Raw genomic sequence first — 26,628 nt, 5'->3', positions numbered from 1 at the left:
TACAATTTTTTTTTTTTAATAAAGATAAAATTACAAAAAAGGTAAAATCAGCTCAGGAAAGGCAAATTACTTTAATAGATCAGTTTAGACATTTAACATAATAACTCACATCCATTTTTAAATACTATTACATAAAGCATGGTGAAGAAAGGAATTTCTGCCTCATAATTAGAAAACTCACAATACAACTTGCCAAAAAACAGAACAAAGCCATTTGAAAATAAATACAGTCCATGCCAAATAGTACAAAATGAAATCAGCAGTCTCTCTCCATACAAAAACTTTTCTCCTTTTAGGTATTCTCCAACTCCGGTATTATGTTCTGCAACTGATGAGAGGCTATCTTTTGTTCAAGGGTTGCTGAGCTGTTCTGATTTTGCTCTGTAAAAAGGCAAAAATAAACTGCTAAGTTGTTTTACTTTTTTAGAAGTGCAATTTTGAACTAGTCATGATTCTAAAATATTTAGTATTATGAGGAACTTAAAGTGATCTCTACAGATTTAAAAATATTATAAAGTATGGATTTAATTAATAAACACTCTTCAAAAAGATTACATCATTCATTAATTAGTGTTTACCCTTTGGCGTCTGTCTTTTCACCACTGCTGTCCTTGGCTTTATCCTCCTCCTTAACATCTGAAAAATCATGAGATTTTAAATATACCGAAAGATGCAAGAAAGCCTTAAAATACTTAAGAAGTAAACAGCATGACCAAAGTTTTTTTTTTTTGTATATAATTCTAGCCAGAGGGAACTACCTTTTAAAAGAAGTCACTAGTTACATATTAACATACAGTGTTAAATACATCCCTCCAAAGGAGGGATCTGGGCACAATGCCAAGTGACTCAAAATGCCTCAAGGAAAGGTCTCTCTTGACTGGCCATAATGACAGTATGCAGTAATGAGACCTGGAGTTCCCATGAGCTCTTTGTGGTAGTCTTGTAACCTTAAGATGTATCCTGTTCTTAGAAAAATCAAGAGTCCTTGGAAATAAACTGTTCCTAGAACTCTATCCAGCTTCTGTTTCAGAGAAAGTTAGTTGGCTCACCCCACAAATGCAAACAGGAACAAACACTTCGTCCAATGTATTTAAAGTGAGAAGCCTTCTTATCTCTATTTTCATTGAGCAATACAGATCCCTGGCTCTAAGATTTCAAGCTTGTAGGGAAGGAGCAATATTCCTTGTCTGAAAACACTATTCTAGTGTGAATAGCTGTATCTTGAAACTGATTAATTTAAAATAGAGGCCTTAAATATGATGGAAAAAATATATCATCTCAACAGCTAATCAACCGTTAACAGATAAAACATCTGTCTTCTGGTAGGACTGACATCTGCAGTTCTAAATACAGGATGAAATCACATCAGAGTCCTACCTGCTTTTTTGTCCTCAGTCTCTTTTTTGTCTTCCTCTATCCTGGCTTTCTTTGCTCCTTTCTTATGATCTGCAACATTTCGTCGCCCGCCTTCTCCTTCATCTTCAGAATCTGAAAATTCTTCATCACAGGCTATGCGCTTATCAGATGCTCGAACTAGGATTCAGATTTATGATAGTAATTAATCATAAAGTTCAATGACAACAGCCCTAATTAAAAAAAAAAAACTACCAAATTAAGAATGAGTAATAATATACTAAAGTAATTTAATGCTGATGAACTATATTATGGATTAAAACACTATTTTTCAAGATACTCTGGGTCTCTCAACAATATCTTCCAGAAAATAGCTTTACAGAGACACAGGGTGAGAGTGGTGAATATTTTAACATGTATCAAATAAACTTCAAATACTGAAAACTAAATCACAGGAGAAAACACTATGGTTTCAACAGTTCAGAAAATGGACAGAGCACCAATAAGAGGTTACAGAATTATTCTGATCACCATCAAAAAAGGTTAAATGTAGCAGAAAACCCTTGGCTATAGCTGAAGAACAACTCAAAGTCCTTAGAAAGGTTATGGTAACAAAGTGAACGGTAGTGTTGCAAGTGTGGAAAAATGTCTCATATAAAAAAAGGAAATAAAAGGTTTTTTCCCTAAACACTGTATCTCACTTTACATCGAAGGGGGACATAGCTTCTGTCTTTTGGTATTCACAAAAAAGTACTGTATTTCTTTCATTAAAATTCATTGAGATTTCTGAAGTATCTATTATAGGTCTGAAACTGCCAGACTGTTACAGAAGATGTAAAAAAACATGCTCTTCCACTGCTTCGTTAGACACTTTAGCAGGTTCAGATTTGCAGACGGATACCACCTTAAAACCACCAAGACTGGCAGACTAGTGGCAAAATGTTTTACGCTGGAAACAAAACTGCCAGTCTTCCAATACTGCACATTGCTATGCCTAAGGTTCTGAACAATTAAATCTAAAATTACTATATTTCAACATGTTCTATCATGAAATGATATTTCTTACTAGAAATGCGTTTGTCTGGATCTTCTCCATCCTCATCTCCACTGTCTTCATGAACAGCATCTTCAGGAATGGCCTGCATCTGTACACCAGGTGCATGAGGTAACATACGCAAATTCTCAAATAAGCGTTGCCTGCAAGTAACAGACAAGAAAAGTTATTACTTCACAGAAGTAACATTTCCTTGAATTTTGTATTAAGTTCTGGAAACTCTGCATTCAAATTTAACCTGCTTTGCTTTTGAGTCAGTTTCATTTTTCAATTTAAAAAAAATGTCATGCCAAGTTCAGAAAGTTTTCCATCCCTATGAGATCATTAGTGTCCTCAGTGTACCTGAACATCTTTGTCTTTGTACTTTTCAAATACTTATTTTAATTCAATCTTCAATTCCCCACAGGGTCAGCACAAGTACCACTACATGCGCTGAACTGGCAACAGTATTTCTCTGTTTATAATCAGCTAGAGTATCAACCTGGATAATATATTACCCTCTAGTTTCTTAGAAAGAAAGTCAGACACTTGAAGCATGATGATTTCTCAGCTGTGTGCAGCAATGACATCAGGGTCAAAAGTAACCCATCCAGATAAGATTCCTTACTGTCTGTTTTAGGGAGAACAGAGAGAAGTTCTGTCCTGTCTAAGCAACCTGATGTGATGGACATCACATTCCAAGCATCATGTGCAGGAGCAGGAAAGACACTCGGCTTCTCCTGGGACTCAAAATTATCATTCCAAAGTGCAAGTAGAAAGCAAGGTTTGGCAAGCATCAAATATCAGCATTTGCAACAATTATGTCAGTATCCTTCTGCACAATTTGAAGAGCTAAGAGGTAACTAGTGCTTTTTTGGAATCTTTGCCTCTGTTTAAATCACATGACCTGGCACAGTAGTTTCATCAATCCAGGGAGCTCCCTAAAGCCAGGTCTCTATGAAAGCACACAACAAACTGAAGGAGAGTCCTCTGAAATGAGGGGTCAGTGGTCTTGTGGGTGCTAGTATAAGAATGTGAGATTGTGTGTTTTCTATTGACAGAGATATAATCTGTACCCAGCGATGCAGCAGCAAGTTTTGCAGACTACTTGTACCACAAAAGCTCAACAATGTAAAACATACAGCAAAGAGCCTGGCAGATCACCAGCTGGAGTACTACATTACCACAGAGAAATCTTATACAATTATACTAGTGAAAAATAAGTATGCTTTTTTCCCCCCTCTTGCACATTATTAAAAACTAAACCCTTTTATTTGATTGAGATTTATATATTTGTGCTATGAATACCCATCACAGTCTATACACCAATCACTTCGAAAATTAGTATTTTAACCACTTTGGTGAATTTTGCAATTTGAGAGTTTAAAGGTTATAGTAGTACTGGCAAACTCATACAGGTAATTTCACATCTTTATTCATCTATTTTTGGTAACCAAAAGAATTCCTGTGCACTGTTAACAGCCTGTTAAAACTTGGGGCAGGGATGGCAGTTTATTTTTTTAAACCCAGAGCAAGGACAAACCATGGTAAGCAAAGAGTACTTTAGGCTCACGAATTATCTTCTGTCTGGTCAGTACAGAATTGATTGTACATATTCATTACTCCATCCCTGAAGTAAAATATTTGTTTCCAATCAAAACTTCAAGATGTGAGGAGTATCAAAAGTGGCACCGGTTGTGGTAGCTTGGCCTAGGCCTTCCTTGGTGACCAGTTTGTAACCAAGGAAGTGCCCAGATTTACCCAGTATTCCCTAGTAAGCCAGGGTATAAGAAGAAGGGAGGAAAGGCCTTCGCCCTCTTTCCTTCCGGCGGCTTTGGAGGTGCAGGTTTCCCTGCTGTTGAGTCTGTCGGGTTGGAGAGCGAGGCCTGGTAAGGCCTTGTCGACCTTGGGAGGCGGAGGCTGCCAGCAGTCGCTCCAGCGTGACTCTCCGTTATCCCAAGGAGAGTAGTAAGATATTCTTTGCTAATTCTTTTAGTTGATAGACCTTGGGCTGTTCAAGCTCACATATGACGTTTTATTTTTACAGCTGACAGCTACAAATAATGACAGCCCCAGTTCACATTTAGATACAGGGCTGAGAATTAGAAATCCTAATCATCATGGCACACCAGCTTCTTTCCTGGCAGGATAAACTTTCTAAAAAATTAGAATGGGAACCCAAGTAAAATAGTCATCTTTTTAGTTGCTGGAAAAAGTAAAAATCCAAGCTGGATCATAAATTTTCATATTTATAGTCATAGGACTTCATAAGCATACATACTGTTGTAGGAAGAGAGTTCCAAAAAACCCCTCTTTTAATAGAAATGAAAAACACATCAAATCTATTCAGTACTTATTTTTAGTGTGTAACAGAGAAAGGCATTCTGTTTTCAAAACTGCCTAACAATTAAACTACTGGAGAAGCATGATCCACATGACCTACTTGATAGGTAAAATAATCATTACTTACTTGATCTTCTCCATATATTCTGGTGTATTCTGATTAGTCATATTTGAAGGACTAATATGAAGCTTGAAGTCTGGCCCAAAATATTCAAAGTAGTCGTTATATGGCAACTCTATAAACCAAAAAAACAAGACAACTTTGCAATCCAAAAAAGATTTTAAATACAACAGTAGATTTGACAGAATTTTACTTAGAGAACTATCACACCTGAAGCATTCAGGTAAGCAATACTTGAGCATTACCTGAACTGTTCAGTGTTTTTCCTCTAAATTATTCAATAAATGAACTTAAATTTGCTGGCAAAATACAAAGCGAAAGATCTCCTGTAATCACACATTAGAACAACATAAGTAACAAACTTCATAAAATAATTAAAAATGCTACTTCTGCAGGAAAGAAGATCAACTGATGATTTCTTGTAGCTGCTTTCAAAATTAGTCCAGTTTAAAAGGTTTGAGTGAACAATTCAAAATATTCTTTCAGTATAACTTTTAATACCTATTACTAGGTTGAAGATCACAGCTAGTTCAATATCCTTGGTAAGGGCTGTACAGTGGTTCAGTGCTACCCATGTCTGTCGGTTTTCCCCCTTAACCCACTTTTTATATTTTCACAGATAATGGTCCCCTGACTGGAACACTGAATCACCAAAATGAAGGTGATGAAGATTTGATAGCCAGGACAAGAGTAATATTTTATATTGAATATGACTGTATCTTTCCAGATAAATTAAGAGAAATTTAAAAAACCCCATAGAACCCTTAAGAAATATGACACTGAAATCCATTTTTAATTGAAACCTTTATCTTTCTTCATCTATGATTATTACAGGATAAAAGATCTTGTTAGGTGGACAGAAAGCAGATAGAAAGATTAAGTTGCTATTACAACATTTAGAAATGCACTGCTATTTCTCAGAACAGATTAAAGATAACAGGGACACAAAAAGTTGAGAGGAATGTTAAAAAAAATTAAAAAAACTTTATATGCATATATATAAAGGGGCATGCTAATGGAAAAAATATCCCAAGATAAGGAAATACTACTTTCTTTTCAAAAGCTTCAACTGACAAAGAATATATGTTGACAAGAAAGATGGAAAATATACATCTTGAAAGGCACAGTCCAAATAGTCTTTTCTCAATGACAGCAGCATTCCACTCAAGTGAGACAGAAACACTGAATCTATCAAGTGATACATGAATAGCAGAAGTTTATCAGCAAAAGCTGCAATCCAACATGGAAAATGCCAGTGACTGATGTGCAACAAACCAGTCCAAATAGCAGTTTTATATAAAAGGCATTCTAAAAACACGTCCAGGAGCATATCTGGCCAGAAGCAAAGCGAGTGCAGGATCTTTGGGGATCTTCCTCAGAGAAATTACTGGTTTTAAATTTTTTTAGATAGCTTGTATAGCCAAAATTGAGTGAAATGGAAGAGTGGAAGTCCATATACTTTCACAGCTACTTTTAAGTCAGATACAATGAAGAAACGGTAGTTTTACTATGTAAAGCGGACACTTGTATACTCGCTAATTGCTTATGAATACCATGTCCATGTTGCAGCAGCATATATTCTACCATACTGATGATATTCATACTAGAAATACTTACAAGTAAGGTTCCGTAAGTTTTATATTTCAAATTTTAAAAAAATGATCCACTCATTTAAAGCTCTTGCTAAGGCATAAAAAAAGCCCCAAATACTTATGTTTATTTAGTGCATAAGATACTGAAAATTTATTGGCTAAATCCTAACAATAACTTTCTACATAGTTTATTCTAAAGTGATGCATTAGAGCTATCTAGAGACATATCTGCTATCTCTTCACTTAAAACGTCCCATGATTATTTCTTAATAAAATATTAATTTGAATATTAATATTTACCATTAGGAATTTCACAATCTAAGGCAACAGCAGTTTCATACGTCCAGCATCGAGCAACATTACGAATTGTATAGCCTCCTCCTCCTAACATCAGCAATGGCAAGTTAAAAGTCTTTACAACTTCCACACATTTAGCATGACCTGTCAAGCAAAAAGGGAGTTGACAATATATGCAAAATATCTATTGAACAGAAAAATACATAATGAACTATTTAATCAGACATATGCAGTCACACTCAACAGATAAGGACTGAATTGATTCAAACAGAACTGTCTCCCCCTAGAGCTAAGCACAACCTCACAAGAAGTCAAGACCTACAGATGAGAAATGTACAAAACACAACGAACATCATCCACCCCAGTCTTCAGAGATGCATGATGGTTTATTGTTGCTCTGAAGTGATCTTAGAATGTTCAGTGTTTTGTCTTTTCATAAATCATGTCATACACAATGACAAATCTAGGGACAATTTCTCAATCAAATGCAATGGGGGAAGAAGGGAAAACAAAATCAGTACTTGGTCCTTTCTACTTCTAAATTTGAACCTGTATTAGAGGTTGCTAAGTCTTGCTTACAGAGTGAACTGGTGCCAAGACAGTACACACTCCAGGGAGATACAGCATACTGAAAGGCATCTGTAGGAGGCAGCAGCTCTCTTGGTTTCCAAGATATGTAAGATGGAAAAAAATCTGAGCTGTATGGGCAACTGAAGTAGCTTTGCCACCTGGTGCAAATCAAGAAAAGAACCCTGAAACACTGCAGACCCAAGAGATACTATACTGCATTTAGTTGCCTACAAAACTCTAATTGTCTCATTAAAGAAACCCCGTAAAAACAAGAAAACCCAGAAAATGAATGATTCCAACAGGCTGGATTCAAGGCTTAGCAAAAGTTCAACATACATCTAACATTTTGTCACTTAAATAAATAATAATAAAATAATAAAAAAATAATAATAATAACAGTAACATTTATGTTATTTTCTAAATTAACATCTTATCCCAATTTTGAGAATCACAATTTTGGATAGAAATTTAAGTAATCCTAAAATAGAGTAATTCTACGAAAATTAATAAAAATTAATGTAAACATTTGGCTCAGTATAACAAACACCACTATAAATTTAACAATGCAGAGAGTCTTCTCATTTCAGTAATACCTATTTTACACCCAACAAGGTGTTTGATGTTTAACATCTGTAGTCTGACTAAGTGGACTACTAACTAGTTTTGTTATTTGTCCATCACTGTCTGCGTTGCAGACGACTGTTGTCCTGTCATTCCAGGATGCTGCTTTAAAGCTATAGAAAGCCTGTACATAGAAAAAAGGGAATCACTTGAGTGGCTAGGAAGCACATGGAAAACCAAGCTTCTTAACTTTTTTAGATGGACAGAAAGAAAGAGGCAACTTCTGGGTTTCTTTTGGCCACCCCTGTATAGCAAAGAAAGAGGTGATTAATCACAGTAATGAACAAAATCTTTGTGACTCCAGTCCTCATCATGCAAGTGTCTCGAGAAACAGTATGAGGGGTAGAGGTTTCTAATAAGTAAAAAGTTACAGACGACAAACAGACACTTTTCTGTTTACCTTTAACAGTAAGATTAAAGCATCCCAGCCTGTCACCAGACAGTGAATCTGCTCCACACTGTAATACTACAGCACTGGGCTGGTACATCTCCATTACTTTGGATATAATCTACAATTGATATAAAATAGCAAGTCATTAACTGACATTATGAAAATAAAATTAAACTAGTATCTTTGCAGAGAGATTAAAACCAAAAAAAAGTACTCACTGGTTTGAATATTTGCCCATATGATTCATCATCTATACCATCCCTCATTGGGAAGTTGACAGCATAGTATTTGCCTTTTCCGGCACCAATGTCCTATAAGCAAAGATGACAATACTTTAATAGAAACACAGAATGCTATCATGGAAAAAATCTACACAAGTCTGCTGAGCTATCATTATGCGTATCTGTGAGGAATAAGAGCAAAGTTTACTTGGTTCACGTTCTCCCATAAAACCAGTTTGGAGTGCAGGAGTTGTACACCAAGCCTAAAACAGCAAAAACACACCCAATTTTTTAATTCAAAGATTTAAGACAAAAAGACAAATCATAACTGTTTACTCTGGTAAAAATAGTTAAGCAAAAGCAAGTCTGAAAAACAAGAAGAGCAATGTGATAAGCATGTTTTCAGTGTTGTATAGAAGATTTGGAGTTAAACAGGTTTTTAAAACCATATTATTTTGCCCCAAACATAAGATGAGGAAGCAGCTGCAGCATAAGGGAGTGAAGAAAAATCAAACTGAGGCCACTTACAGGTGCCCTTGAAGAAACTGAGACTTTTTAAACAAACGAACAAAAAAGAACTTGCAGATTATTCTCAGTTCCATCAGGTGACAAGACAGGAACCTCAGTAGTTTATCCTACCAGCTTTCCTAGATAACCTATGCATTAAGAGAAAAAGTTCTTTGCAAAAAAAATAATCAAGTGAATACACCCTGAATCCATCCCCACAAAGATCTCTGCTTGACCCACATTTGCATTTCTTCCCTTTATTTCATCACCAAGACAGACAGAAGTCTGTCTTGGTGACAGAAAACTACTCCAGTCTACGGAGCAGTTTTCTGCCACTAATAAAGGTGTAGTGGAGCAGTGAGAATTGATCTGTTCAGTATGGCTGTAAACTATTATCAAACAGCAGCTCTGCAGAAAGATCTGCATTTCAGGTCCAACATCCTTGAAAAGCTACAAGTCATATGTAGGATAACCCAGCAATACAAATACTAAATTTCTCAACACTACCTACTGTAAGAGTCATGGACTTTTTCCCTCTTCCTGAGCAACGCCTCCTTAGCAGTAAATGCATCAGTAAAGTGTCACTTCCAGGAAATATTTTTAACTGGGGTGGGTGAGGGGAAACAGATGGACATGGGGAGGGCAACAAATGGCCCAATGAAGTGTAAACACAGTGCTAACAGTTGACTTTCTTTGCCACCAGAACACTATTCATATTTCATACAGTATTGCAAGACTAGTGACACTGAAGACCCCTGCTGAACGCAACTCTGGATGATTTGAAGCATAAATTATCCACAGTCTCCCAAAGTGAATAATCTAGGCTTTAAGATGCTGAATTTTCTGAGGTGATCACAGAATCACAGAATGGTCAGGGTCAGACAAAGGGACCTCTGAAACTCATCTAGCCCAACCCCCTGATACCGGAGGTTTCACAGGATCACACCCAGGTGGGTTTTCAGTATATCCAGGAGACTCAACAACTTTGTTGGACTACTAGAGCACTCTTGTCACCCTCAAAGTGTTTCTGTTTGTGCCCACTGCCTCTTATTCATTCACTGGTCCCATTCTTTTGACACCTGCCCTTGAGATATTTTTGTAAGCATTGATGAGGTCCTCTTTCAGTTGTCTTTTGTCCAGGATAAAGTGGGCCAACTCTGTTAACCTTTCCTCATAAGAGAGATCCTCCAGTCCCTCCATCATCTTTGTTGACCTCCACTGGACCCACTCCAGGAGTTCCATGTCTCTCTTGTACTGGAGAGCCCAGAACTGGACACAGCACTCCACATGTGGCCTCAACAGGGCTCAGAAGGGGAAGGATCACTTCCTTTGACCTGCTGGGTCACACTCTTCCTGATGCACTACAGGACACCATTGGCCTTCTTGGCCACAAGGGCACACTGCTGAATCATGGTTAACTTGTCCACCTGGACCTCAGGTCCACAGAGCTGCTTTCCAGCAGGTCAACCCCTAACCTGTTCATGGGGTTATTTCTCCCCTTGCCTTGCTTTACAGATTAAAAAAAAAGAAATCATTAAATTGATCTTATCCTAAAACACAGCAAAGTCAAATCTTCACACTATTTCTCACTAAACAGAGTAGTTGCTTGAGCTACTCAACAGATGTTTTCTGTAACTGATACTTGCACTGGATACAAAGACTAAAGAAACAATATAGCATTCTGGTAGCTTCCCATTCACCTACAGATCAAGCTAACTCACTCGACCCAGGCCTCTGTGCAAAGCAACTTATCTGTCCATGTATATAAATGACAAAATTAGTGTTATCATCTAAGATGTGTACAAGGTCAAATAACTTACTAAGGACACTGGAAGTTTAGACTGAACAATACCTTCAGTAGAAAATGGATGAATGCTGATGAACTAGAAAATCTCAGTGAGATTCAGCTACGCTGATGGAGCAGCAATTACAAAATCATTACCTGAGACACGATGTTCCTGAATCAAATAAGTGTAACCTGATCAGCAATCTAGATCAACTAAAGAATGACAGAAACAAGCTGGAATACACGCCACCGACCAAAAGAAAGATAAGATTTGGCTGTTAAAGATGATAAAAATAACCACCAATGGCAGATCAAGTTAGGCAGAAGCAAGCAGCACAATATTGGCCTCCAGAAGGAATACTGACTTTTCAGAGAATTAGTTCTCCCTTTCGTTCTATTAGCTTTTCAAATTCTGGACATAGGGAAAAGCTATTTTTTTCCTATAGGGATGTAATTATTGCAATAAAGCCTGCTAAAGACCATACGCAGAAAACAATCATTTCAAAATACTAGCTAGCAGTGCAGAATAAAAGTTACCATGCCTGAGGTATTGTTTGTCACGGACACTGTGCCAAAAAATAAAAAAAACCAATAACATACGATATTCTTCTATTTATTTCAATTGTGTTATCTTTAAATTCTTTGTTCTGGGTGTGGTGAGGTAAAGAGTCCATAAACTTCTCTGTCAACGGGAAGTGCTGCTTCTAAAAAGCCAACATATCTAGCCCTTCAAAAAAAAAAAATCTAGCCAAATTCAGCAACAACAGCTTGTCATGATAAACATCCTGGTCTGAGCTGCTTTTTGTTTGAAGCACCACTACCACCTTGTGGCCAGTCAAGTTAAACCACACAGATAAAAACTCTAACCTGATTTCTACTGAAATCAATTTAGAACACAGTTTAACAGAATCTAACAGCCATAATAATATTCAGCTCCAATAACCACACTGAAATGAATGCTTAGCATCCCATTGGGTTAAAGTTCAACTTTCACATACTCCTGTGTCCTCTGGGTATGATCAGCACACTGGAAAGCACACAATTCAGGAGTGTAGCCAAAACACAAACATTTGCATCTCATGAATCAATTTAAAGATAGTAGAAAAACAGCGAATTGTTTCCAGCACACCATTTGTAGGCCAACTTTTCAAAACTGTTTACAATTTTTAAAAAAATTTTCTAACTCTATGTATAAACTGATGTGCAAAGTTCCTAACACCAGAGGCGCAACTTATCCTGAGAGTACCTCTGATAAAACAGGTTTAATTTATGAGTTTGAATCTAGGAATATATTAATCCTAATACTTGAAATACTCTTTCAAGTTGTGAAGTAAAACAATTTCCTCTTCTAATAGATAAAAGTCTACCATGAATAATGACTAACTTAAAATTAATATGAAAGGCCAGGAAAATTGGGTTTCCATTCTCAGCTTTGCCAGAGATTCTACAACAGCTCAAATGATGTCTTCACAGGCAAATGCTCCCTCCCTCATGCTGCTATAATGCTCAGTACATAACTGCTTGTGGGGCTTGCTAAAGTTCTTAGGTAGTGAGCATCACGAGAATTCAAAACAAACTTCATGACATAATATTCCAAAAATGAGCCAACTCATATTACTAGGCAAATAGAACACAGTAAATTTAAATTGCAACTGAAGTTTTGTGACTATTAAAGGTGTGAAATGTGTTATTCTGAAATGTGTTATTCTAAAATGTGAAATAAGTTTTGAAGGCATGTGATCTCCAAACAGCTACTTTTCACTGTAGATGCAGAACTGAAATGTATAGATAATTATAAATATACCAGACTGTCTTCTTAGAAACATCTCCAAAATCTGAGTGCATTAAACTAATGATATTTGAACAAAAAATTCAGCCAATTTATCCAGAAATTAAGGTGCTGATTTCACTTAGAAGTCCCCACTATCCTGTATTATTTTTCCTAGGATTCCTTAACAAATCTATCACTCTAGACCAACATATTTTCTGAAAACTTACTGCTATATACCATTATTGGACATAGTTATTGTAGCCTAGTGCTACAACAGTATCTACAAGGAAGAGAGTAAGAGAGAATTTATCACCAATGAAACTTCACATTCAACCTTACCCTAAGGTCTCCTGTGCCTGGAAAATATTCTCCATACTTATGGAATGATACTGTCATGACACGATCTGTGGTATAAAATGCTTCTTCAACACCATCACCATGATGGATATCAATATCAATATACAACACTCTTTGGTGATACCTAGGAAGAAAATAACATGAGAAATCATCATTATCTGTTAAATTTATAATAGACTGATACCGAACAAGAAAAAAAACTAGTGAAAAACCCACAACCAGACATAAAAATCCAAGATTACAATCATGTTGATGATTTTGGTTGAGGCAACCATATGTTCTCAGAATTCTCAGTCCAGTTTGAATAGCAACATTAATAAGTTTATCTTAATCAAAATAAGTAATGTATCTAGTATTTACCCCAACTCATCTCACTCTGTAGAAGCTATACCTTGTGCTTCTGCTCACAGCATTTGTTGTTCACATCTGCTGAATTCACCCCTTTCATGTGACATTTCTTTCTGCCTTGTCAATAATTAATTATCAACAGTCTGTGTTCCATAAGCCCCCCAAAAATAAACTTAAATACTTGTTTTTCATTGACTTTTCTTCTTCACCTCTCCAGCTTGTAAAGATAGGGACATTCTTACTTTTGAGTGTATCACACTTTCTATTTGCAAAAATTTATTACACTACTGTTTAATATTTCCTTAAATACTGCAAATTTCAGGTCAGTTTGAGATGGATAAAGAAACCAGTGGTTTGAAGCCTTAGAGTACTGAAAACAGTATCAGCCCTTAAACTCTATGTTTTCTAATAAAGAACAAAGTCTGTCAACATCAGAAGATGCATTTTCATCATGCTTTGTGCAGTACTGTAGAATATGAGTCTGAGCAGCCATAATTTTGGGGACAGTCTCCTGTGGTTACATAACCTATAGCTATTTGCAAGATTCCTTCCTTCACATTCACATTAAGCTAAAAAATTCAGGACTGGACCACAGAAGATCATATCACTTTTCACAGACTGCAGAGACAGCTCCCGAACATTAAAAAGGTTGTCTTAATATGTTAATATTAACTATATTTTTGTCTCTTTAGAAACCTTTTCCATTTCTAAACTTCCAGATTACAGCTGCTTCCCCCATTCCTCACCAGCAAACTCAGCTGTTCCATTCACAAGAGTCAAATACCTAGAATATTTCTTCTAATAAATGAGATTTATGTGTTATTAGAAGGGATACAGTCTTCTGAAGTGGTAAAAGTAACATTCAGGATTTGGAATTTTAGTGAAACATGACTGCAGTTAATTATATGATCACTTTTTCATTACTCCTCATTTTTTATTTTGCAGTCACAGAAGCACAGCTGTTATTTCACTATTTATTCATAACAGCCACATTAATTCATGTAATAATCCAGGAAAGCTCAGTGCATGATCTACCCTGAACATTCCTGTTTGGTTAGTAACAACTCAAGTGATAGGAAACAAGCAGGTATATTGTGAAACCACATGGATGTAAGATTATGAGCACAATGACTGCCCTAAGGGGTCAGGGTAGTGATCCATCTAGCCCACTATTCTGTCCCCCTGAGTAGATTAATATTTACAGAAAGCAAGTAAGCCTATCCATTTTCTGAATTCTGCTACTCTAATACTTCCCCACCATCTAGAATTATAGCACATGCTGTTTTACATGGTGCGCTGTTGCTTGGATCTTTAACATCCATTTGCAGATCTCTTGTCCATGATTACGTTTAATCCCTTTTGAACCTCGTTGCTGTCTGCTTCCTTAAGCCTCCTGTGGCAACAAGTTCCTCTGCATAAAGAATTATTTCTAAATATCTGTTTTAAACCTATCTCCTACTAGTTAACTTTTCAGCTTGCCTGTATTTAAGTTTGAACATCTTGATGAAGCCAAACCAGGCAGAGATTGGAGCCTTCTTAATTGAAACTGTTGAAGTTCAACATGGGCTATGAAAACTCACTGAAATAACTACAATCCATATCTTCAAACATTTAAATACTTAATTTAAATATTTAAATTTGACACTTTCTATAATTTTATCTTGTTCCCATCACAAACTTACTTCAGTAACTCAAGGATGGCAAGCACAATATCATTGACATAACAGAAACCAGATGCCTCCGATTTCTTGGCATGGTGAAGTCCCCCAGCCCAATTGACAGCCATGTCTGTTTGTTGTCTGTTTAATTTTACTGCCCCAGCTGTAAAAAGACACATAGAAGATTGAAAGAAAAAGGAGTCAGAAATTTCTGATAGCCTTTAAATCTGATACATGAAATCATATTTTGTTTTTTAAATAAACTGATCTTAGAACTGATCTCCTATTAACACTGAGATACTTAATGCATCTCATATTTTACAGTCTGTAAGTGATATAAGTAATATATAAATAATATATAAATATATTTAAAAACCCTTATACTTGCTTCAGTTTTAAATACGCTATCAAAATTTTAAGTTGCTGACATAAACCTACTAAAGCTACAAAAGAGCTGGCAAACAACCTAGACTTACCAACAGAGCCTCCAGTTGACAGCTGACAAAACTCAAACAGGCCATCAAATACAGGACAATCTTCTCCAACATTAACTGTGTAAGAAATGTATTACTTTTTCAAAACACCATTCCAACAGCATTGATATATACATGGATAACAGATGCATAGTTCATTCAGCATTTTAACTACTTACCCCCCACCCCACTTCGTTTGCCAGGCTAAATTTCAAACACTGAAAGCAATGTAGAGCCTTTATAGTATAAGATGACTTCAAACTATCTTCTTTTTTCTTTTTTTTTTCTTTTTTTAATTCTTTTTAGTTTCTGTGGGAAGATTTGTCTACTCATTAACAAGAAGTTCGATGATTTTTAGGTTTTTGAAGAAGTGCTGATTAACATAGGTCATGTTAAGAAATGTACAATTACTTAGAAAAATAATTTGCTGACAATAAGGCATCATAAAGAGGTTACAATATTGCCTTTAAAATTGATATAACAGCTGTCAACTGCATTCCTAACAGCACTTTGAGCCTATTCTTATAATTAGAAAAATAAATGAACAGAAAGGGTGAACAGTGAAAAATGTACAATTCTTACTATCTCCCTCCAAGAGAAATAAATAACTTCTTTTCTTGACTTAAACACATTTTCACACATTAATTTTTACTTCTCTACTATTCTAGAAGCCATTCTTTTTCAGAAAGATTTTAAGGCACTTTCATAAACAGCTCACAGATAAAGTTTAATCTATGCATTAAGCCTTATTATTAGTAGTAGTATTTCACATCTAGAATATATCCTGTGAAAGGAGAGGCAAAAATTCTTACATATGCTTAAAGAACATTTTTTCCCAAGATGGCTGGTTTTAATGGAAAAGTCCAAAATAGCGTAGCTAAAGGCAGGCACATGTTACTCTGGTTAAGAGTATTTCTCTAACTTCTGTACTGGTGAATATTGAGCTTTAAACAATGCTAACCATCAAAGCACATGCACATAAATTTAGCCTAATGTTGACACTTACATCTCTGCATTTGCTTGCTGTACTCAGACATATTGTCAGGCCTTATTGATCGGAGAAATTTGATATATTCATCGCTATGGTACTTGGTCATTTCCTCAGCAGTTGCTTTGTGGGGTCGCTGATAACAAGAACAAATTAAAGAAATAATCAGAACACTCCGCAAAATCAGCTAACAATTGGCTAAAACAGGCAACTTGAAAGAAACCTCACCTACTTTGAAATGAAAACAGTTAAAATGACAGAGTGCTGTTTTACATAAAAAGCAAGGGCTACTCTGTTGTGAATATACAACTTCATTAAATACTGCTTTACTTTTAAATAAAAGAACTCTGAATACACTAAGTATTCTCTGTTTCCACTTTCACCTCTCTCATTTGTGTGACAATACTTGAAGATCTTTAAAAATAACTAAAAACACTTCAATGGATATTCTATTGCTTATACTTACATAAATTTCCATTTTTCTGTATAAGCCATAGTTTAGCAGCAAGTTATGGGTCATTCGGATCCTGTGAGGTTTCATTGGATGCCCTTGTCCATAGTAATAGTTTCCAATATCACCTGTCAATATTACACAAAAGAATAGCTATTCATATTACAAGATTTCACTGCCACTTAGAGGAATCATTCTCAGAAGATAAGTAAACAGGTACAATTCCAGAAAACAAACAAACCCCGTATAGGGAGTATAGTCTATTTCAAAAAGGCCACAAGGAAAACAAACGGTTGTATGTCAGAAACAAGAAACAGAGGGCAAAAAAGAGCCTGAATCTAACACTTTCACTACAAGCAGAAGTAGTGAGAGAGCAAAGACAACTACAAGACATGGTTTCAAATCAAGAGTGACGTTCCGGCCCAATAATGGGCCAGAACTGAAGAATAAATAATGGGAAACAGAACTGGAATTAACAGGGAAGTAGAAACTACTGATGACATTGCCACATAATGCCACAACAGAGGCTGTAGTAAAACCTACCATTTTGCAGGAGCTAATTTTAAGATCCTCAGCCTGTCCTGAACTACTAATACTAGCAGTTAACATTCCAGAAGTCAGCTTCAGATCCATTGTGGCAACCACATGCACAAACATTCCTCAGACACCTGCTGCTACAGATCCACAGTAGTTTAACAAGAACCTTGTAATCCAGATTATCCTGGCTCCATCAAATTGGAGAGCAACTAGACACGCAATTAAAAAAACAAATTTGACACTCATTTCCAGGAAAAGAATGTCTGCTGTCATGGGCTAGTAGTAAGTTTTCTTCCAAGCTTGGGTACTGTTAGAACATAGACAACCCCATTTTGAGCACTGATATTCCTGAGACATGAACCATTTTAAACAGAACAGTTTCTGGAAACGTAAACGAGCCTAAAAATTATGTCCAGTTGTCAATGGCTTTCAGCTGGAGAACTCTATAACAACTCTTCACAACAGCACCTCTCTTCTTTTTGACCAAATTTCCCGATAGGATTACTGAACTTTACCTTCTTGAACTTTTTACTTTCTTTCACATCCTTCAACATGCTCTGCCTTGTCCACTGGGAACAAAAGAAACACTATTTTCACAATGTCATACTATTTTACAAATTTGGTCAGTCAGAGGCAAGAAGAAGCATCACTACAAAAACAGCTTTAGTTTCACCTCTTCAACATGAGCTTCGTGGAGGAAGGGTAAATGTCAGCTTAAGGTAGCATCATCAACTACCAAGAAAAACAAGTATTACAGTAAGATTATAAGTCTCAAAGCATTCTAAAATCCTTCAAGCTTTCACTTTTCAAAGTGACAAGGAGAGTAAGAATACTTAAGAAAACAGATATAACCTAATGTAACATAACAAGAAGGTATTTGGAAAAACAACCCCTCAACACCTAGCTCTTTGCCATCCCATAACAAAAGAAACACCAAGTTTCAGCATTAAGAACTTGGAAGAGCTTGGACCTTCTAACTTGGATATGTAAGTAGAAGGTTAGCACTTTCTGTTAGTTACTAAAACCTGGAGTCTGCAGGTACTTATTGCAAGCCTGCAGGTTTGGTCACATGCAGATCAAGAGCAAAAGGTATTAAGAATATTAACAAACTCCTTCCTTCCGCTAAAAACGTTTCCAAGCATTTTATGAAAGAATACCTTTTATATTTAGTGTTTAGGAAAAATCTATCACAGCTCTTTGAAACTAATGCCTAGAAGATGAAAACCAACAATTCACTAGCTCTACTTTGTTTTTTAAAGTTACTGTTAAGTTCCAGATTTTAAAAAACCTTCAAGCTAGTAAGAGCTTAAATTGAAATTTTTAAGACAATAGTGACTATAAATAATATGATGCTTTTGAGGAAACTTCATTCCAAATGCATTTGTCGCTTAAGGAATGGGTTTTTTTACAGGTCACTTCATTTTTAACTACTTCAGCTTATATAGTCCTCACTGACATTTTACTCAGAATGCTGATGGATAGGGAACCAGACAATTAAGAATTATTTTGTATCTTACGTATAATGTAGAATCCATTACTTTTCCCATATGTAATAGAGAAAAAATAAAGTTAACAAGTTTCCCAAATATACTTGCAACATATCCTTCAATATCCTGCAATTATTCAACTAAAACGATTCAAATTTATGCATATTCTATATACCATACACTGCAGCAGACACTTAAATAAACAAATCAATAAATTAAGCATACTTTTTAGCTATCACTTTATTTTTCACCAGAAAAGAGAACTTTAAAATAATTGGCACATTGGTAAATTTAATGGGAGTTTATTTAATAAAATAGAAGATCTGTGGGTATCTGGCAGAAGCTTATTGATCCTTCCAGATTAGAGGTCCGCAGTACTGACTAGCAATAGATATCAATATAATACACTTTAGCAACAAACAATACAATACCATTTATATCTTTCAGGTCTCAACATCACCAACAAAAAAGGGTTTTGGCATTAGCCTCGTTAAAAAAAGGAATTCAAACATATGGACAAAAAGTCCATCAAGTTTCAAGGGACTGTAATGATGTCTATGTAGGCAGGGGTGGGGAAGGAAAAGATATACAAGAAGTTCCTTTTTCTTCATTAGCACCTTGATTTTCAACTAACATCACACAATGAAATGGACCCATCTTGGACTCATCATCCTGTGATGAAGGCAAAGGTGTCAAAAGTCTCTCCTCTACTCAGTGAAAAAGAAGATGGCTTCCTGGTACAAACACTTCATCCACTGATCCTGAAATTTATGTATCTCTTCTTCATATACGACAGCCTTATTGGAGCACTTTGGGGAGAAAAGTAATGTGTACCAAGAGCTAGTGTGTGTGAGGATGGGACACTGCCCTCACTAATGGAGCTAAAAAGCTCTGCACATTGTGCCAGCCTAACTCTGACTGAGGTATGCTTATATAAGAGAAATGGTGAGGCCAAGCACACAAGACTATTACTGCAGATAACATGAGTACTTGAGCCTAAACTTATTAATACAAAGGTAAAAATCATACAGAAGCGTTATGAGCACATTTATATCACTTACCAGTGAGGGCACACACAGAAAGCGCAAAAGAAAAGAACGTAACTGAATGAGGAAGCAGAAGGAAAAAATGCAAAGTAGTATATGTAGAAAGTTTGCAAATCTATTAGTCTTTCACAACAAGGCTTTGAAGACTGAAATTTACTGTTATATCAGTAAAAATGTCAGCTAAATGGCTCTCATTGAGAAGCAGCAACACATAATCTCTGAAAAGTTGAGTCCTTAATTAAAAACACAAACCAAGTGCTCATTTAATGCTAGTATGAGTTTACTGCCCTGTACTGTTCAGCACCTGATGCAAAATATGATACCAGCAGGTGACCAGAAGACCCACCTGAAGACTGTTACATATACTGTCACGTTCTAAGTTCAAATATATATATATTAAAAAAATTGTTTCTCAATTCATACAAGTTACATGCCAAAATGAAGAGCGCTAACAAATAAAAATAAACCATGATTCCTTCGATGAACATAAGTTTTAGACACCCACTTCTCTATCTGAGACTTTAGCAAGGCCTAGAGATAATATTCTAACACATAGAAAAATACAAGAGGCTACATGTCCTAAAAGGAACTTCAATTGTGTCCAAAAACACACAACTGAGCAATTACGTGCTGCTACGTGCCCCAAAGAGTATAGTAGTCTCTCTAGTTACTATGATATACAGAAAAATAACACCACTAAATTTACCCATTACAAAGCAGTCTTAAGTGCCTGAACAGAGGCAAGATATGACATTTATGCTTGTTCTTTTACTTTGCAACTTGCAAGCTACATTACTTCATAACTTTGAACAGATAAACTGTTATGTACACAACCACATTGCTGCTTATTTTTAGTTGCCATGAATGATGAGGTATTTCAGAACTGCACTATGAGCAGAAACCTAATTGCAAAAATGGAAACCACGTGGAAAAAATATCTTAATAGCAGTAGTTACATTGAATTGACTTCAGCGATAGTAAGAGGTAAACTCATGTAAAGATGAATGTAAAAAAGACCACCAATGACTGACCAGTCCAACAAACAGCTATTCAAACAGGCCTAAAATTACTGCACTAGTATCTGAAAGGCTGGGCGTTTTATTCTATTTTTAAAATTAAGCCAACAGCAGAAGACTAGCAAAGCTCTGACTTTTGAGCCCTGAGCAGAGGCTGGACATCACTACCTGGTTTGGAAGCCACTGCACAAAGTATTGATGAATTTCCAGAAAACACTTCAGTTTAAGTTAATTTTATCTGCAGATGTAAGCTTTAACTAGAAATGCTACTTAAACAATGTCCAACTATAGCAGCATACTGCCCTCCTAAAACAGGTTTAGTCTTGTCTTTATGGGTGGAACCAACCACACTCTGATGCAGATCTCTCAAATTTTTCATGAAGGTAGAGCCTTTTGAACACCCACACTAACTTCTGCACAAGCAGAGATCTAAACAATACTGCTAGTGCACTAGCATGGAATAAATATGTTCACTCACTGTAACCACGTGAGTTGCTGCGTGATTCTCTAGAACCGTGCTTTGCTGTACAGGAGCACAGAGTTGGAAAGACCATCTGGGTCCCTTGCTATGGTCAACTGCACAATACATACACCTACCTTGGAAGAGCTGAGCTACCTGAGCCACAATGTTGCAAGACCGTGACAACAACCTGAAGGTACTTGGTAAGAGACTAAAATAAAAGCTATGATATCCTCCCGTATCTAGCATGGTTCTAGGCAGTGTGAGGAATACACTTCGCTAAGCTGAGGCCATACACATACTAAGACTAGAAGCATGTATTAAAAATATTTCAAATAAGATCACCAGAGTATTTTAATTTGTAGATTTTTAGTTCTTCCTGTAGTATACTGGCTCAAATTTAAATGAAATTCCTGACTTGAACACAACTACAAGCAAAGAAGATTCCGGAAACTGGATGTGGTTGGCTGTCTATTACAAGCAAACTGTGGGTAATGAAATCAAGCTTTGTCTACTCAAAGTTTATTTGTTCTGAGTACAGTATGAATGCTATTAAAAGTATTAATTATCAAAAAACCATTAACAGCAATACACTCTGAGAAAACTTGGCATTTTTTAAACTTGGTACACACAGGCTAATTTAAAAAAAGTCTTAGATGACAACCACACTGAGTTTCACAAAAAGCACGGAGAAATTTATTGCATCTCAGAAGCTAAGGGTATATGCTTCTAGAACTTTTCAACACTTTTTAGTGTATACTTAGCAATAAAGAGAGTAAAAGTATGTGTGGAGGGTCAATTATGACAAAAAATGGTATTTTACTTCAGTTATAACATTCCTTTAGAGAGACACCACTATCTCAGTTGTGTGCTTGAGGTACCTTTGCATTTTTTTGTTTTGGGTTATTTAAGACTTCAAATACTCCCTTTGCTGTGATTCAATGACTTTGCTGGTACAATACAGTTATAAAACATTCAGAATTGCCAGATGAACCCCACACTAGCATCAGGAATATTTACTGCACGTATTAACTCTAAAATTTCATCTAACAACTCTATTTCCAAAAGACATGTAAAATAACTGTTGGATTTGGCAATTAAATGAGATATCAAAAGTATTCTAAAGCTGTTTCTGTCATATATAAAGCATTTATTTTAAGTCACTTTCACAACAGATCCTATTTTCTCTACATTATTAACTGCTTTTATCCTAGTCTACATATTCAAGCAACACATGAGCTTCAATTGCCTTAAGATGCCATTATCCTGCCACCTCCAAACTTCCTCTTCCAGTTTCTCCCCTCTCTTCACTAGCACAGCTTTTTGGCTGTTAATGTGAATCTAATCCTAGCATCGAGTATCAAAATTCAGGGATCACAGGAAAACTAAGTATATCAATATCTAGTAAACTACAGCCACTTGACTTAATTAAAAAAAAAAAAAGAGCAAACTCATAAAAAAAAAGAAAGCTAACATTTGCAGAGAGAAAGCCTCTAAACTACCACTGCTGTCTTTCTTTCAAGAAAGCGAAAAGTGATTACTCTTCCCTATGAAAAGTAAGATCCCAGCTTCACCAAAATTATCCCTAACAGGGGCCTCCTTTCCCCTTTAGGCGGAACAAAGAACCAGAGCTAGCAACAAAGAGAAGGGGGCGGCAACCACCACTCTGCCTCCTTTAGTGTGGTTAAAAAAAAAAAAAAGCCAAGACAGGCCCCACAAGATCTGCCATTTTTAAAGAATAGCAGATTTGCTACAGCAACAGACATTTTTGATATCTTAGTGGGTTTAGCCACTCATCTTCATTTCCAAAATGGTGAAAACACCACAGCGCTACGGCCAAACATCCTCAACCTCCGTTTCCTGGCTACTATCAAAATCAGTCTCAAATGCCATTGCACAGAATTGTTACAATAGGAGGCAATTAAAAAAAAAATAAAATAAACTCTCTTAACTAATCTGACCAACGAGCTTATAAAAAGGGATAAACCAACTGAAGCTCAAGAAGAAAACAAAAAGTTCTTGCTGCTTTGGCCAGAGAAAACCTCAAATAAGTTGCTGCAAAAATCTGAAACCAAGCACAAGCTTCACGTACTTTTTCGCCGTTTCTGGCAACGCAGATCACAATCCCTTGTGTCCCCACCAGACAAGCGTTCTAATTCAGAAGGCCTGCAAGCAACTAAAATTTCACTACTATTAAACACCTACGCACACAACTTTTCGCGTTTTTCAGGAAGGCAAGCTCGTGGGAGCCAGACCTCTGCTTCGATGCGACCACAGTTTGGGGAACTCGTGGGAGCAGAGTCCCCCTGCCCCTCCGCACCCCACCCTTCGGTCTGAAAGCCAGAGAAAGGGAAAGGCCTCAGCCCAACAATCACCAGGTGCCGGAGCTACACATGGCCTGGACTTTCTTTGCAGGGGAGGAGCCAGACAAGGCAGCTACTCCAACGCCTCCGTGCTCAGCGGATGGAGGGGAGTGTCTCAACTTTTCCTCTTTTTTTTTTCTCGGGGGGGTGTGTAACAATAGACACAGCACTCACCACCGAGCCCGGCAGGCCCGGCAGCTCCCGACTCGCACCAACACCCAAAGCCCCCCCTCCGCTGCCCCCTGCCCGGCGGCCCCGGGGCTCGGGAGCGGGGCACGGCGGGGAACCCCAGCCGCCACGGTGCCGGGACGGGGGGACCTCCTCCCGATGGAGAAGGGCCGCCCGTGCCGGCGGGGCCCGGGGGCAAAGCCCGCCCCGGGCGGCCATTAGAGGGGCGCCCCCCGCTCCTACACACGCGCCGGCCCTGCTCACCGTCGTAATAGTAGCAGACTTTCTTCTTGCCACCGCCCTGACTGTACGCCATAGGGCTGCCGCGCCGGGGCCGAGGGCAGGGAGCGGGAGGCCGAGGAGAGCGCGGAGCCGGCTCGGAGGGTGGGAGGGGGCGGGAGAGCGGGAACTTGCGGCGCCGGGACCGCCAGCAGCGGGAGCGGGCCGGGCCGGCGGGAGGGGCCGCTGGTGGGGCGCGCCCAATCCGCCGCCGACGGGGGTAGGCGAGGGACAGAAGGTTGCGAAGAGGACGCACAAGAGCGAGTACAGGCTCCCGCCGCCTTCTCCGTGCTGCCTTTAGGTAGACACACACGCACAGCTGAGGACAGAAGCTAGCGGGGATTCCTCATAAGCGAACTCTTGGAGGCGGCTCTTTCCTCGTCCACCCCCACGGTGCTCAGTGGTACGGTCCCCCGCGGGCGTTCGGGGTGTATCCCCGCCCCCCAGCGGGGCCATCTGGCGCGTGCGCGCAGCGGGCACCCTGTCCCACATGGCGGCTGCGGCGGGAGCGGGAACTGGGAGCTCCCTGCGCCCAGGCAACGGCGGGCACGGCCCTACTCGGCCCCAGAGCCACAGCGGATCCCTTCAGCCGCCGGGCTACCTTGTCGGTAACCGGGCAGCGCTTTCCGCCGCGCTGGGGCCGGTACATCCGGCGGGGCGGGGACGGATGGTTGACATGCCGGTGCGTCGCGTCGTGTCCCCTCCCCAAGTGAGAACTCACCCAGGCTGCTGTTTTCCACAACAAAACCAGTTTCCGGTTTTCTTTGTTGTTGTTGTTGGATGGTGGTTGGGATTTACTTTGTTTTTTTTTTTTTTTTCAGTGTTCTTTACAGTCAGTACTCGGGCCCTATTGACAACTGTTGCTCCTCAGTATTCTTATTCTAGAAGGAGTTTAAAGCACACTCCATAGTAACACATAGTAATTTCTCCAAAAATCAACTCCACAAGAAAGGTGTAACATCTTGGCCATTTCAATTTGAGATCTACTAGCAGTCTTCTCTCCTTCCCTCAGCTCAGGTACAGTCACAGGAGGAAGAAATATAGAAAGTTAACACAATCGCATTTATACTTGGCCAGTAATTACAGCTTTTGTGTATTTGCATTTATACGGGGCTTCACACTTAAAACTTGAGGTCTGCTATGTCTCGGGATGCGCATCAGTTACACTAAAGGTTACTGTTTCTTCAACTGACAGGAAAGTCCTGCATTTAGGGACTTGCACTCATAGAAGTCTTGAGCAAACCTTTATTGATTCATGGGAGTCTCTAAAAGTACTTAAAATCCCTCATTATTGCCACATGTACCTTTTTACTTGATAACAAGTAGACATTTAGATAATTTATGTCACACGTCAAAACCAGTACATGCCCTAACACAGGTTAGATCTTTGTTCACAGAATTAGACAATTTTTAGTCCTGGAGATACCTAACAGGAATCTGTGTCCTTGTAGATGAAAAAAAAATATTATTTCATATTGTTAGAGAAAGCCAGCTGTAAAATAAATTTGTATGCACACAACAGCCTGAGGATAAACCTAGGACACACAAAGAAAAAAGTTCTGGATTTCACCTCCTACACACACACCCCCCCATTGTAGCAAAAGGATACTATATTATCATATAGCCAGGTAGTGTAGTATTTTTAAAAAGCTTTTGTCATATTCCATTTGGAAATTGTCTCTTAGAAATAACATACAAAATTGATTTCTACAGCTTAACATACTGCTGATGGGTGCTTCTTGGTGCAAACTGCAGCAAGATACCTGCTTGACATAAGCTATATCAGGCATGACATTATTCACTTACCACTAAATTCCTTTTAATCTCAGCCTGCTTAATGCTATCACCCCATGACCACACTTAGATTGGACTTCAGAAGCTTCATACATTATTTTTTATTAGGTAACCAATGTATTTTATGCTTCTTTGGCCATTGAAATTCAATGTGTTTATGAAGTTATTCAGTATTTTGTAGTTGCCTGATAAACATTGCTATTCAAACAGTATAATAGCACATCAGCTGGCTCAATATCAGGAATACCTTTATTGCACCACATACGGAATTCAAGGAAAGCAGTGATATGTTGTCCAAGTTCTTATTAGGGACTTCATATGAAGAAAACAAAATCATAATTTCATTAGTAAGTTATACCATTGGCTTCAGATGGGTACTCAACTTCATATAAGAATAGCTTACTTTGGTTTAAATGGGCTAAATCAAGAAAAACTGTGTTGCTTTGGGGTAAAAGTGACTAGACATTTTCTTCTAACACCTGAATTTAAGAAGTGTAGTTCTCATTTAGGGAAACTCCTTGAATACTAACTCATTCCTGAATTGAGCAAGCATCAACAAGCATACAAAGTTATCCTTTAGCCAAAGAGATAAGAATT

The 26,628-nt window shown here is 37.8% G+C and overlaps 1 protein-coding gene across 1 annotated transcript; it reads right to left on the bottom strand.

The window, feature by feature from the left end:
* Positions 1–24,376, bottom strand: HDAC2 (histone deacetylase 2). The gene is made up of 14 exons (XM_027692871.1): positions 24,223–24,376; positions 16,897–17,009; positions 16,449–16,566; positions 15,446–15,520; positions 14,994–15,132; positions 12,946–13,087; positions 8,540–8,632; positions 8,331–8,439; positions 6,743–6,883; positions 4,857–4,965; positions 2,420–2,550; positions 1,378–1,533; positions 579–636; positions 1–381 (listed from the first exon to the last, which is right to left on the bottom strand). Exons 1-14 carry the CDS (start codon positions 24,272–24,274, stop codon positions 351–353), a joined length of 1,467 nt encoding a protein of 488 aa, XP_027548672.1. The 5' UTR covers positions 24,275–24,376; the 3' UTR covers positions 1–350.
* Positions 24,377–26,628: the final 2,252 nt, after the last annotated feature.

Source organism: Neopelma chrysocephalum, unplaced genomic scaffold (genome assembly GCF_003984885.1).
Source record: "Neopelma chrysocephalum unplaced genomic scaffold, ASM398488v2 Primary Assembly neopelma1_23, whole genome shotgun sequence".
In the NCBI taxonomy this organism is placed as follows: Eukaryota; Metazoa; Chordata; class Aves; order Passeriformes; family Pipridae; genus Neopelma; species Neopelma chrysocephalum.
This window is presented reverse-complemented; position numbering and strand designations above follow the sequence as displayed.